The 15271-nt window shown below is 38.3% G+C and overlaps 1 protein-coding gene across 4 annotated transcripts in view; it reads right to left on the bottom strand.

Annotated features, from left to right (window-relative positions):
• Window positions 1–15271, bottom strand: part of LAMA2 (laminin subunit alpha 2) — a 736088-nt gene that overhangs the window by 458566 nt on the left and 262251 nt on the right. For all 4 annotated transcript variants that reach the window (XM_075597283.1, XM_075597284.1, XM_075597285.1 and 1 more), the window contains exons 10-12: window positions 11823–11983; window positions 9980–10120; window positions 9101–9277 (exon numbers count right to left, since the gene is read on the bottom strand). In XM_075597283.1, coding sequence (XP_075453398.1) covers window positions 9101–9277; window positions 9980–10120; window positions 11823–11983 — 479 coding nt within the window. The remainder of the gene's footprint in view (window positions 1–9100; window positions 9278–9979; window positions 10121–11822; window positions 11984–15271) is intronic.

The raw sequence follows: 15271 nt of genomic DNA, 5'->3' as shown, positions 1-15271 counted from the left end.
TACAGAACTTACTTCCCTAGAAACATCTTGATATATAATCTATGTAGCCATGTCTGGTTTTGGCTACCAGTCAGCCCTCCCTGACATGCAAGACCTGGTAACAGTGCAGGCAGTGTCAGGACCAATAATCCTGGGTTTTTCCCACAGTAAGCAGCTGCCTTGAGTGACAGGGGAGGTGGTGGGCTAAGGCCTGTGTCCTGCCCAATCCGGGGCTCAGACCTTGGACCTTCCTCCCCGTTACTTAAGGAGCTGCACACCTACATTTAGGCAGTGTCTCTACCCCTGAGAGAGACAGGTAGTCAAGCTGAGGTGTGCTGGGATCAGACACCTACTGTCCCCTTCCATTGGGGAGTGAGGAGTGATTACTTTCCCCTGGCTCTATTAGGGAGCTAGGGATGAACAAGGACTGCCCCAGGTGCCCTTGGCCTGGGGTGGATGTCTAGGGACCATCCTGAGAGTAAAACCCAAGAAGTGTGCTCTGCAGTATATGCTGTGTATGCTGTTGGCAAATAAAGTGTTCCTGTGTTCAAATATACTCCGGCCTGGTATGCAATCTATCAGGGGGAGTGGAAGTAAGTTCTCCTGCAGGGATTGCCTCCACATCCCTGGAGCCTGCAGCAAATGGAGTCACTGTACCACGTGGGATAAAGATCCGTAATCTACGCCAGAAGCCTGTCCTATCTTTCCCAATGGCACCGGCGGAAAGCTCAACATCCTGTGATCACAAGGTAACCAGCACAACACCGCTAGTCGTAGCATGATCTCCCAGAGGGTAGGGGGAAACAGCGTTACATCTAAAATGAAGAAAATCTAAAACAATTTGTCCCGTCTTTGAATTCATTCCACCCATCAATTAAGCTTGGCTTAACCTTGTGAACTGGATACAACAGTAACCCTGAACAATGGCAAACTGCACCCATCTGTATCCAAGAAACCCACCAATAGATGTAGTTACCTCCATAACTTCAGCTTCCATACCACTCATACAAAATGAGCCACCATACACAGCCAGGCTATAACATATCACAGCATAAGCTCTGATACTAAAAACAGAAACAGACACATCACCACCCTGACTGAATCATTCAGACAAACGGGATACAAGCTAAATACTATTTCCCAAACAATCACATCTGAACTAAAAGCCCCACGAGAATACCTGCTCCAATAAAGAAGAAAAAAAACACTACATGCATATCATCAGTGGCCACATACTGTACAACCCTGCCCTAGAGGGAATGTGAAAAATAATCAAAGATCATTAACCTTTGCTGAGAGAGGATGCAACATTAAAAGACTTCTTCCCCAAACCTCCCATTCCTTGTAATCCAGCAACCACCAAACCTCAGACAGAATTTAGTCATAGAAAACGTCATAACGAACTCAATCACACTGAGAATCATACAACAATCACAAGTTCAAACTTTGCAAACATATATGCCAAAATCCCACAGCCAGTCACAAATATTGCACACTTATAGAATCATACGGCTGCACATCCAGGAATGTGGTTTATATGACTCAATGTTGCAAATGGGACCAAGGATGCTACATTGGTGAAACCTGCCCCAAAACTTCAAACCAGAATGAACCTACACTACACAGACACACAATAACACATCATGAAGAAGGAAGATATTGTACTCCAGTGGGACACCACTTTTCACAGCTATATAATTCCATGAATGATTTAAAAATCCAAATTTTCAATGGAGTTTAAATACACTCAAGCACAGAAAACATTTGATGTCAAATTATAATGTTCATTGTCACTAAAACAAGAGGACTTAATGCTGATATTGGGTTTCTTACACATTATCATATTTTTTTCTTCTTCTCCATACCTCTTTGTAATTTTAATTTCAAACGTTCCCCCACCCTCGACCCCCTTCACACTGCAGATGGATATATGGTTCTTCATGCTCTCCACATTTCTCACTGTCCCTTTGATCCATTTATTGCCCTGTCTGTTTACAGTATTTACCATTTCCCTCTGCCATGAATTCTCCACATTTTTTGCCTTAGATTTTTATCTTGGATGTTTACCTCTGTGTTAAGCTCATGGAATCTCTGTAAATCAGTATTGCTGACCTGAAGAAGAGAGCTCTCAAAAGCTTGTTTTATAATATAAATTGTTAATCCAAATAAAAAAGTTACCTAATACTGAAACACTATATATAATGTGTAACTCTTTCCTACATTTGTAATTCAATCCTTGTTGTGTCCTTTCCACAAATGTAGTGAACAATACAGCAGATGCTGGTTATTAATAAAAAACAAAATATATGTAACCTATAAGTTACCAAAGTTCCCTTCTTTTCACTACTGTAAATGTAAATTTTTACCCCTGTGCACATTGCACTGGGATCTCAGCAAATCTTATCAAAACCATCATCCTTTGTGGCTCTGCAGAGAAGGTCTGTAAACCAAATATGTTTCTCAAACAGACAATGCAGAGAGAATTGGGGGAAAAGTAAAACATAATATTTTACGGTATACATTTGTTATTTCTTAAGAATTGGCAAAATATTGTGTTTTGACTATATGTAGATGATATTTTATATTGCAGTTTCTTTGAATTTTAATCTGGCATGGTGATTGACCTCTTCTAAACTTACAGAACTGCAGTTAAGGGTAACATCAACCCCGTACTAGCACACACCATTTGCAGTTTATTTTATTGAACTGTATTATTTTATTTTAATTAACACTTGCTGTTGGAATCTGCAACCGATCATTTTATAATATGTTGCAGAAGTAGTCATTTGTAATAGTTTGTAGTCAGTGAATTAATTGTAGGTTATACTCTACTGTATGTATGTATTGGTAATGCATTTCTTCCATTAAACACAATCAGCATATAGTGATAATCATAACAATATTTATGGGTGAGGTTTAAGTTAATCTATCTTAAATGTCTCCTTACATCTACTCAAATTCACTGTGAATTCAGAAACACAAATGCTATGTTCTTGAGGTTTTTCATTGACTGCCACCTTGTTGATGTCCAACTAATTCAAAACACATGGAGAATCATTATAAAAATTCATTTTTTTGTTACACCTGTAGGTTTGTTGCAGGTTCTTATTCCTTTCACGTTCTTAATAGTTTTAACTGTACACAAGATTTTATTCCTCACAAGTCTTTTCTGCTGAACGACTTCAGTCTGCAGTAAACGTGCTGTAGGCCAGAGACTTAAGGTTTTGAAAGCTCATCTGAGCTAGAACTACCCATATGAAGATCTTTCATGTTGGTGTATTGAAATGTACCATACAGCGCACAGCAAGCTTAAGTGACTATTCACTAACATGCAATAGCCATCATAAGACTTCATAAAAAAAACAATTCACAAGGGCCAATAAAATGATTACATTTCTCCACTTTCAACATTCATTAAATAAGCATTTTTCTTTAAATACACACACACAAAGAAAGCCAGATATTCTGCCACTGTCATAATAGTAAGCAATTGTGTGAGTGGTTATATGGAGACATCACAAAAATTATGGAAGAGTAACACAAATTCAGCAATGTGTATCAAGATGTGTTTCTTGGGCTATAATTTTTTCCACACAAGCATCAACGTTCTCTAAAAGTTCAATGTCAAACCAATAAGTTTGATTAATAGTTTTTTTTACACTTGATGTATACTCAAACAGAACATATATCTGATGGGACCCATTGTACTGCGCCGCAGAATATGTTTGCACTTTACAAATAAATAATAATTAATACAATGTGCATCAAGATGTTCGTTCAACCCTTTGATATATCAATCGAGAGGATCCCCATCAAGTTGTGTAAGCTACATTTCTAATTTCTGGTAATTTGAGAAACAAGTGTTCAAAGCTTCACAAAGTACCTGTCATTCAACTTTATGAGGCTTTTTAATGGAGCGTTTAATAAATATTGGCCATAATATCACTGAATAATCTAGCTGAAATGAATTTAATGTTTGCACATCAATTAATTCCCATTAATGTACTCTACTCATACCATTTTTTGCACTGTGTTATGTAGAGATGAAGGGCTGATATTCCTTGCGTACCTAATCTTCTTGTACAGTTTGAGATCACCTCTCTCTGAGCTGTCCTGTTTTACACCGTTTGTAATCTGTGTTTACTGTCAGAAATTCATGAAAAATAAATAACAAGTCAAATCTGAAATAACCCATTGCTATAGTGAGACACTTAATCACCCAAGCAAAGCATGTCATCATGGCTATAATTCACATGATGCAACATGACAGCTAAGATGTACTGTGGTAATTTGTGAAAGCTTTCAGTATTATTGAAGTTTTAAAAATGTATATGGTTCAGTTATTAAGTTAAATTGTTTCATTCATACATAGATGGCTGACAGTAAATCACAAAGGACTTCCAAATTACATTGAAAAAAAAAGCGTATTCTATGTTAAAACGATTTTGTACACAGGGCTACTATTATTCCATTCACTGAATGGAAACAAGGAGATACAAAGTTGAGATATTAAATATCCAGAGGAGCGCATTAAATGCTTTGTATGCATGTTCAGTCAAAAGCAAAATCAGAACACTACCCTATAATCTATCGTTGGAATCTAACTGTCATGTATATGACATTTACCCTATTCTGCATAGGAGTGAGCTCAAACTTCATGTGCTAATTTTCCTCAGTGAAGTTAGTTTTCCACCAGCAAAATGAAAAGCACACACAGTCCAAATAGAAAATGTGTATGTCTCTATCAAAAGAACAATGCTACATACTCATCTTAGTCAGCTGCATCGTTATATGTTATACAAAGGAATGCTTTGTATACACCTGCTATACAGAGAAGAACTGCAGTGCCCTATGCTAGAAAGGAAACAGAAACAGAGCCACATCCTGAAAATATTGTGCCTAGAGTACCTTCCTAACATCTACCCATTGAAGTTGCTCTTGAAGCCTATGGTTGGTTGCTTGGACAGGGCTGGAATAGCATGTGCAGTTTTCCTTTGTGGTTTTTCTAGTCACTTTACAAACCTTATCCATTAAGTCAGCGGTGCGCAAACTGGGTGGCACTAGATTTTTGGGGCGGGAGGGTGCGGCAGTTATAGAAGTCCAGTGCTCTCCCCCCAGGCATTTAAATTAAATGCCAGGGGACCACGCGAGGCCTCTATAATACACTTACCTTCCCTTCCAGCGACGCATAGTCCTGGTGACCCGGCTTCAAATTACTCTGCGGGTCACGTTACCATGACGACGTGACATCACATGACCCCGCGCATCATTTGACGCCGGGTTCGAGCAGGGGGGGTGGTGCGAGGCTTTGAGGAGAGCAGGCAGGGCTGCGCACGGGGAAAAGTTTGCACAACCCTGCATTAAGTAATATTGCTAATGACTAAGTGACATATATTAGAATTGCATTGAAAATCACATGCCCATGTTACTCCTTTCCTAATGATTTTGCTTATTCCATAATTTAGGACATGGTTAATATTTTAGGACTGATAGCCAACTAGAAAATTAATGACAACAAATGTTAAATAATGGCTACATAAGGAGTTAGATTAGTGTTGATACCTAAATGAAGAAGTCATGCCTATTTCCAATTGCCTCAATCTATTACTCTGTCAACTGCTCATTTTTTTTTTTTTTTTTTTAATATTGTACAACTTTTAGGGAGCTTTTTAATTACATGGTCTTTTTTTATTCTTTTACATAATGTACACATGCACACACACTTCATGCAGATTCATGCTGGTTCCAGTGTATTAGTCATGATACAGTACATTTAGGGAATGGATACATTGCAAGGGGCTAATTCACTAAACTTCGATATGTGCATTATTGCACTGTACAGTATGTGCCCTTTTAGAGCGATATTGCATGTGTAACTATTCACAAAGCTTCGATAAGTGCAATATCGCAATAAAACATTTTTTTTGTACCGAGCTATAGCACTCTGGCTATAACAAGTAGTTTAAATTGCAAAGAGTTTGCAATGTTTAAATCTCCCTCTTCACGTGACTGAGACATTTAAACACACAGGAGACTCTGGTATCCCATACCGGGGACTGTAACTAGGGAAGCAGGGGTTCCTGAGGTTGAAATGAATGCGGTTCAGCTCAGGAGACCCCCTGCTTCAATACTGTTATTACTAATTAACATTAAAACTGTGCGATCGCCTGTAAGAGATGTGCACGGAGATGCAGCTCTCTCCGTGCAGCTCTTCCAGAATGCAGTTTAAGCCATCACAAGTTGTGCAACAAGTCTTTGAAAAAAACTAAGTACTATTTTTACCGAACTATAAAAAATGGTGATTTTTCTTAGTGAATACCATTTTGACACACAATTTTGATAGCGCAGTAAGAAAATGAGCTCGGCAATGCACTGAAAACTTATCGAAGTTTAGTGAATAGGCCCCCAAGTGCTGTTCAAAATATCTGAAACAATTAAACAAACATTAACAGCAGTAGAGTGTTATCTAAGTGATGGAAAACATTGAACCCTAATATACAATAATATAAATTGGTAAGCGGGACTGCCTGCCACTAGAAAACTGCCGTTGAGAAGAAACAAACATTTCAAATAATTAATTTCTGCCAATTAATTTAACGAAACAGTATAATATATATTATGGTGAGGAGTAAAGTATTCAGTAGTACAACTGAATGCGGGACAAAACCATGCCAGGACCCAAGATGCAAAACCTGCGCAATGCTCTACACAGCGGACACAATACAAATACCACACAGGAATCGGGAATACAAAATCAGAGGAAGGTTCACCTGTTCTTCCAGCAATGTCGTGTACCTCATCATGTGCATGAAATGCCCAGGGGGCTGCTACTACTACATAGGTGAGACAGGGTAGGGGCTAAACAAGAGAATGAACCGGCACCGCCACAGCATCACACGCGGAACAAGAGACAGTCCTGTTGGTGAACATTTCTCTGACTCTTGCCATAAGATGAACGATCTGAGGGTTGCCATACTCAAAGGTAATCTTAAAACACCGAAAGAGAGACGGTTGCATGAATACAAATTTATGCAACTGTTCGGGACACTTAGCAGTGGCCTAAACAGAGATCGAAATTTTATGAGTCATTACTGACACAAGTGAACTCTCTTCCCATGAGCGCTATAGGCCATGTCTGTACATACTGTGCTATATGTATGCACACACAGCTGTCTCTCACACATACTTATACTCCTTGTTTTTCCATCCCTATACACCAATAGGGACCACATAGTATCCACACACACTTTTAGTTGTGCTACCAACTCTCACATTTCCACACCCACCCCCACCATTTATATCCACTCTCACTCCACACACACCTTTTGTAAAGCACTGTATATACTGTGGGCTCTCCATTAATTTTTATTCACACTGATACACATACACACTCTTTCATCACTTGCTTTCAGGAACCTTTTGACACCTCCAGCCATAAAACACATCCACACGGGGGGAAGGACCAGCACAGATAACATTCCAATAGACACTGTTTATAGTATAGCTTTTGCTTGCTTCATTCATTGTAACATCGCCGGAAGAAGAGATCAGTGTATCTCGAAAGCTCGCACAAATAAAAGCATTTTGTTAGCCACAGAACGGTATCATCTATTTATTTTTTGATTATTGAAGCTCGGCTAACACGGTACTGATGCCTCTACATGTGTGTGTATATATATATATATATATATATATATATGTATATATATATATATATATATATCAACCACATTATAGCATGATCCGCTTATAACACGATCTGAGCATGGCTCCCGATTTGAAAACCTCCATTTTGCCACACGAACTTCATAGTCCTATGTCCACGTGCTCTCCTCTCTGCAGCTGTCGTGTGCAGTGTCACATTTTTTTTTAAATATTCAATTCAATGCTTTATTGACTAACGGACACATACACACACCATGTGGGAATTAACATTAATACATTTTGTATAATACACATGCAGGGATTGAACTCAGGACCTTCCATAAACTTATACCAATGCCTTACCTCTTAGCTCTACACCATTGGCTTGGTGTGACAAGACATACCCTATAAATAAATGTATCCTCTGCAGCACAGTGCCACAGTGCAGTGTACTATGTAAATGTTAAATGTAAACTATGTAAAACCACAGTCCCTGTGGTGTAGAGGTACAAACATTAACTAGCATATGAAAAGTCCTGGTTTCGATTCCTGTATGATATGGTATAATTTATAAATGATATAAAATTAAAATAATAATTTATAAATTATTATTTTACTTTTATTATATTGAATAATTTATAAATAATGGTGTAGAGGTAAGAAAATGACGCCGCGCACGAGAGCTGACAGCTGCAGAGAGAAGAGCAAGTAGACACAGCCCTATGAAGTGAGGAGAGAGAGGAGAGAGCTGACATCTGCAAAGAGGAGAGAGATCTAGATGCCGGTGAGATTTTAAACGCGATCCCGGTTATAATGCGGTCTCAGGGTTGTGGACACAAGGACCGCGTTATAACGGGGTGCAGCTGTATATCACTAACTGAAGAAAGAATTATGCAGAAACAAAATGACACAATATTGCAAAATGACAATAATTTGGTAATGTTTTTATCCCTAACGAAAAGCAATTCAATACAAACTTATAGGAAATGGTGTATAAAGTTACTGCACCATTTGCTGCTTTCAAGTATGTCAAATTTAAAGCAGAATTCCATCATTCAGGCTACCTTTTCTTAATAGATATGATGCAGAGGTTCCCCAGAGATGAATTGCATTCATGTCAGCTCTGGGGAACCCTGGTTCCCGAGACACTTACCTCTGTAGGTGCGGTGGGTTACTTCATGGTTCTTAAATCTCCATTTTGTTTCCCCAGCAGGGAATGGTACCGGAGGCACCTGCAGAGGTAATTATCTCGAGAACCAGGGTATCTCCAGAGCTGAAGTAAATGCAGTTCAGCTCCGGAGACCTCCTGTTTCCCCTAAAAAGTGCACATTGTACAAAACGGGTAAGCTTTTTTATTTACCATTAAAATATATTTTTTCTTTGAATATATTAGATTCTTTAATACATACAAACTACATAATAAATAAATGAATGACCATATTTTCTCAAATAATATATACTAAAGGAAGACCCTTACTTTATTCTGCAAATATGGTGTAGGTGCAGTCCAGTAATAAACATCTTGCAGTCCTCGAGCTCTGGCATCCACATGTTTGATGCTGAGTTGTTGTGGACCATCAAACTTATCCCTTCTTGGTGCAACGTTGGTGGAACCAGATAAACCAGTAAGATACCATCCATTCATGTCAGTGACCTGAAAATTAAAATAGCACAATGTTTATACGATCAGTTTGTGGAACATCCATCAAATGTACAGTAGCACACCAGTCTCGTTGTTTTAATAAATGATTTGTACTTTATTCAGATCAACGTGTCATGTTCCTTTCACACCCCAAACCAAGGTGTGAAAGGAACACTGAAATGAAGACCCGAATAAAGTAAAACATCTTTTATTAAAATAATGAAACTGGTGTGTTACATCTGTGTACTGTACATGAAGATATAAGAGCAGTTGCATCACCTGCTGATGCAAGCACACAGCAACTTTGCTAATGGGGCCCTGGAGCATTTATTTTGAGTAAATTGTGCACCACTTGCCATTTTGTTTGGAATATTCATCTAAGCCATAGTAAAATAACAGGTAATTTTTACGATTGATATTGCACTTTATCAGTAGAGGCTAAAGTGTGAAAGCCATTATTGTTCATTATTGATCATTCAAGCGAATAGCTTAAAATGAACAAATACATTGTGGAATATACACAACAAACTGTCTTTATAAGTGATTCATATTAGTGGGAAATGTGTTATAAAAAAGACAAAATTTGAGAAAAGATAGTGAAAATGTGTGCGCAGCACTTGTAACTTTAGGTTATTACTGCAGTTAGAACTGGTCCAAGTAATAAAGAGCAGCAATATCTATTGTCTACAATGTTAGTGTCATGTACACACTTACCTTAGTGTAAGCAAGGTGAGAATTGATGCAGATATTTGAAACCCCAGAGCAAAAACACTGATCACAGCCTTGGGGGTTGTCCTGCTGAAGGTTAAAGTATCCACGTTTGCATCTGTCACAATTTTCACCTTCCACATAATTCTGAAAACATCACATTCTGGTTAGAATACATTATAGCCAAGACAAATAAACTTCTTTCAATTTTCTGTTGACATTATATAATAGCAAATAATATTGCATTTCTGTGTCGAGTTACCGCTATATTTAAATGGTGAGGCGTTTAATGACTATGGGCCATATTTGCAAAGCAGTCACTTAAAAGCCATAAGGTGTCTTCTGGCTCAGGACGGTGTCTTTTGCAATAGCACCACTTGGTACACATTGCCCAATATCTCTTGGTTTTTAATCGAGGAAAGATTGAATTACTACATTGTAAAAAATAAATGTTAATTTTTCAAAATATAATTTTCAAAATGTTTTTGTTTTTGTTTTTCAAAATAAAATAATCTAAATGTTAATGGGTAATATTATGCAGTAGATATGTTGTATTGATTTACAGTTGAAAATGTTGATTAATATATTATTTTTTGTACTAGTATTGCATTAATTTTGCAACCAATGTAATGCTACTGTATGTAGTATGGTTAGTTTAAAATATGTTTTCCTTTTAGATTTTATATGGTAAAAGACACAAAAAAAAATGCATTTGGAGTTCCCTCCAAATTGTTCTAAAACACATCTTTAAAAAAATTTCACTTTCAAATAATCATAGTTGTTTTAATAATGCTGTCAGCACTGGCAGTATATTGTGTGAGTATTGTCTTTGGTTTGTAGCCACTAGCTACTGGATGGCAGGCCCTCATTAATGTGGATGATGAAGAATGGATGTCTGTGGCAAGTCTTCCAGTGTTACAGTATCTATTGGAGAAGAGTTTGGTCTGGAGTAAGCTCAAGCATATCAAGCAGATTACAATGAAGCCTTGTGAGAAATATTTTTAGGGAAGTCTGAGAACTGGCAAGATGCTACTCAATTTGTGAAAAACACACAGGGTTACTTGCTGACGTAGCTAGTTTCCTCAAATCTTTCTTCCATGTTGTTTTATTTATTTTTGCAATATTTTATGGTCTGTCCATTAGGTACAGATTGAGCAAGTATTTTTCATAAAACAAGGTAAATCTTATTTCGGGGTTTCCCTTGAAATCTCAAGTTCAGAACTCTTAGGGTATATTACCCCTTAGGATAAATTCTTATATGTCAAAGTGGCCGTTCTGGCTGTTTCCATCTTAAAATCACCATAGGCGTAGCCCAAACGGCTGATGCAGCAGATATACTGTAGAATACGCCCCTTAGTGTTTTTTCTTTGTCATTGACCCTCCCAGGCTTTGAATGCCCAAGAAACCATCATTCATACTTCGGGAAGTCAGATCATTTGATCAATTTATACCACCTGGATTTTAAAACTAAACTTAAAAATTAGAATGTAATTCTAAATTAACTCATTCAAATTGGTAATGTGTTGTGGTGTTCCTGCAAATACTAATCATGAACATATGACTTAATTGTATATTTCTCTAAATTTACAAGTGTCACAAAAATGGTGACAACGGTTTTATTTTTACTTGTACAGCAGAAAGATGTACATGTCAAAGCTGAAGTGTACAGTGTGATTGGGCTAGTCAGTGGTATGTTACATTAATTAAACAGCATTATTGTGTGTCTTATTTGTTTTCAACTTGGTGAAAGGCATGGCAACCATGTTTTAAATACTAATTGTTCATTGTGATACTAACTAATATTTGTGTGTTGAAGTTTAACAATATTAGCAGTAAACCGATCACTGACCTTGCAATCACAGGGATCAATGCATGGATCATCATTTGTACTGCCCACTAGGCTGCAGTTGCACTGTACACAGTCTGGATAGCCAATGTAACCCAAGGCACAGCGATCACATTTCTCTCCTGCATAGCCAGGTTTGCAGTGGCAGAAGCCAGGTAACATGCCTGGAGGGGGATTGGGAAAAAGCAGGTACTCATAGACTGATAATGGGTTTATGCCTGGTGTTTCTCTGCATCATATGTAGCTAACAGTATTGTACCCTAGGCCAAGTTTATACAGTAGTACTTGCTATGGCGACTGCGAAGTTGGGTAGCACCGTAGAAAGTACATGTTGTCCATCGCAGGTGCCCAGTTTGGCCGCGACCACGATGACAACAGTGTGATGTCAGCCATCGCGATCACTGAAAGCCAGAAGATTTTGATATTTCCAGCGATTGAGTGGTGACGTCACGGGCACGTGAGTGGTTCAGCCAATGAGGCAAACGGTGTACTATATATATGTATAAATATATATTGAAGTCTACTGCATTTATCAAAATATCCTGGATGCAAAATTAGACCAAAAATCCAATGAACTATACACAGGGGTGAGCAAACTTTTTACACCGAGCCCTCCTTTTCTTCCGTGATATTAGTGGGCCCCCCTGCCTGATGTAATCCAAATCACATAACTTTTTTTATTAATCAGTATAATATTTTTAAAACTGTAAAACATGACAAATGTTATACGTTGTTTTTTAAATAAATCAGCATAGTAATATAAGATAATACTGACTGCAATTTATTTCTCCCTCCCTCTATCCTCTCCCTAATTCTCTCTCTCCCCATCCTCCTCCTCATCTCATCTCTCCCAGTCCTCACCTCATCTCTCCCCCTCCTCACCTCATCTCTCTCCCTCCTCACCTCATCTCTCCCCTCCCCCTCTTCATATCTCTCTCCCTCTTCTCCTCATCTCTCTCCTTCTCCTCTTCTCTCTCCTCCTCCACCTCATCTCTCTTTATCATCTCTACTCTTTCTCTTCATCTCTCCTCCTCCTTCTACTCATCTTTCCTCAGCTCTCCACATGTCCTCCATGCCTACCTGTGCAACTGGGTGGTGATAGAGGCGGTGGGCCGCCAGAGTTAAGCAGAGAATCAGCCAGCAAAGGAGCTAGGGGTTGCATGGAGGCAGAGCAGGACGGCTGGGAAGGAGCATGCTGTAGCAGCATAGACACCTGAAGTAAGGAAGACTTCTGTGTTGGACCGCTCGGGCGCGCTCCTTCCCGGCCATCTTGCTCTGCTCCCATCCAACTCCTTACCCCTCTGCTGGCTGCTTCACTGTGGCTGCCTGCTGCCGCGTAATCTTTTCCCGTCGCCATCATCTCCCCCCACCTGCCGCTATCACCATCCTGCTTCACTCTGCACATCCCCTACTAAATCTTGCGCCCCACAGTTTGCACACACCTGCCTTATAGCATTCTATTAGATTCATTTTCATTGAGAAATCTGAGGCAATTTTTTGCACTAGTTTAGCAGCTAGGATTTTTAGATAAGTTACGTCTTAATCACTGGAGTGCGCAATGTACTTGGTTAATGTGGGAGCTGAGAAATCTTGAAAGGGAAACTTTGCTCTGGAAATTGGCTTAATTCAAAAAGGCAATTTATCCACAGTGGCCAGGAATATTCCTTCTGATTAATACAGGACTTTTGACCCTAAGGTAATATGTACATTATACAAAGTGCATATTGCAGAGAATCCACCTTGTTGATAATCAGCTTCTCATTTCCACTCTGTTCTCTCTTTTACATTACATTACATTTACATTAAGGAAGCCTGGAGGGGTTATTACCATTGTAAGTGCTTGGATTACAACTAAAGCTCACTTCTATCTTTCAATAAATTAACTGTTTCGCCTAAAATATGCATGCAAACAATGCACACTTTATCATATTGTGCCGGATATAAATTGCTTGTGATTTGCAACTTTATAGAGACATACTGGTGGGGCGATAATTTTCCTCACCTATTTGCTCAGGCAGCATCATATTTATTGCACTTTACAAATATTTAAAGAAAATTGGTCTTTTCTAACTACATTTTAAAATGACATGTTATGACGTCCTTGTTCAAATGCATATTCAACCAAAGTACTGTAGTTAATCTTTCCTATCTAAATATTCATCACATTGCCTCTTCTACTTACAGTCCTGCACTCCGTGCATAGTTTTAGAGTAATGATTTCCACTAAACAGTGCCTACTCTATGTTCATGAGCTGCACAAAAGAATATTTTTTTTTAAATGGTAAAGCCCTAAATTTACTACATAATGATATTTGATACAAATTACATTAGAAATTCTAATTACAAAATCCTTAAAAAGTATCTCACTTTGTTGCAATTTTTAGCAATTGATCATTTTAACCCTCTAGATATAGATATAGCAGATGTTGCTGCTGCACTGAAACAAATGGGGCCGCAGGTGTGATTTTGCATAGTAACACGTGACGGGTGCAATAACCCATGCTACCTCTGTATTACATCATGGTACATATATTTACGAAAAAAAGTGTTGGGGATTCATAGAATATTGTGTTGCAAGAGAAGATGGGATTTTGCGGAATCTGATTTTTAAACTAGCGCCTCTAGAAAAGTATCTCAGTGAGTGATTTTATCACAGCTGCAATGACATCTGAAGCAGTGAACCTACTGTATGATATCATTTAGTGGTCAGGCACAACAGGGAACTCTTAATCTAATCATGCCAATGGGAAAATTATACCAACTACTCTGCTAGTAAGATATATTCCGGTGGGTGGTTCCTATTGCTGTACAGGCTTTGCATGAGGTAAATATGAAAACATAAACAGTTGAACATTATTATTACCTAACCCTTACTCTTTTTGAAATGTGCCCTTGAATAGTATAGGACATTTCTTGGTGCACAATTTTTGTAGAAATGTAATCACTGGAGAACAACTGAACGGAGGTTGTTTTCATGTTTTTTTGTTTATTGGACATAAAAGTGTCCCACTTCTGTCAGTAAGCATAATCATTAGAAACCACCTTGGTCTTGACAATGCTTTGTGTTTATCTCTTTACTTTTCAAACAAACATTGTTATATATCATCGTTGTCCAGACGGGAACAGAAATAAAGCACTAACATGAACAAACTAAAGGGGAGATGCACCCTTCTAAACTCCCAACACGTTCCATTCCTGTAGCTTTTTCATAAAGTATTCATCTATACAGCTCAGGTGGTTTCTATCCGCTGTGGCTGTCATAGTTATTTAAATGAGAAAAAAAACCACCATTTATTTTGCTCAGCTTTTTATTAAAGCTGCAGTTCAAGCTGCCGTTAAAAAAAAAAAAAAAAAAATCCCCATTCAATATATGCATCAATACAATCTGCACACTGAGAATTGATTAGCTAAGCTGCAGATCGATCCATTCTCCTGTAATCGACTGTAATAGA

Source organism: Ascaphus truei, chromosome 4 (genome assembly GCF_040206685.1).
Source record: "Ascaphus truei isolate aAscTru1 chromosome 4, aAscTru1.hap1, whole genome shotgun sequence".
Lineage (NCBI taxonomy): Eukaryota > Metazoa > Chordata > Amphibia > Anura > Ascaphidae > Ascaphus > Ascaphus truei.
This window is presented reverse-complemented; position numbering and strand designations above follow the sequence as displayed.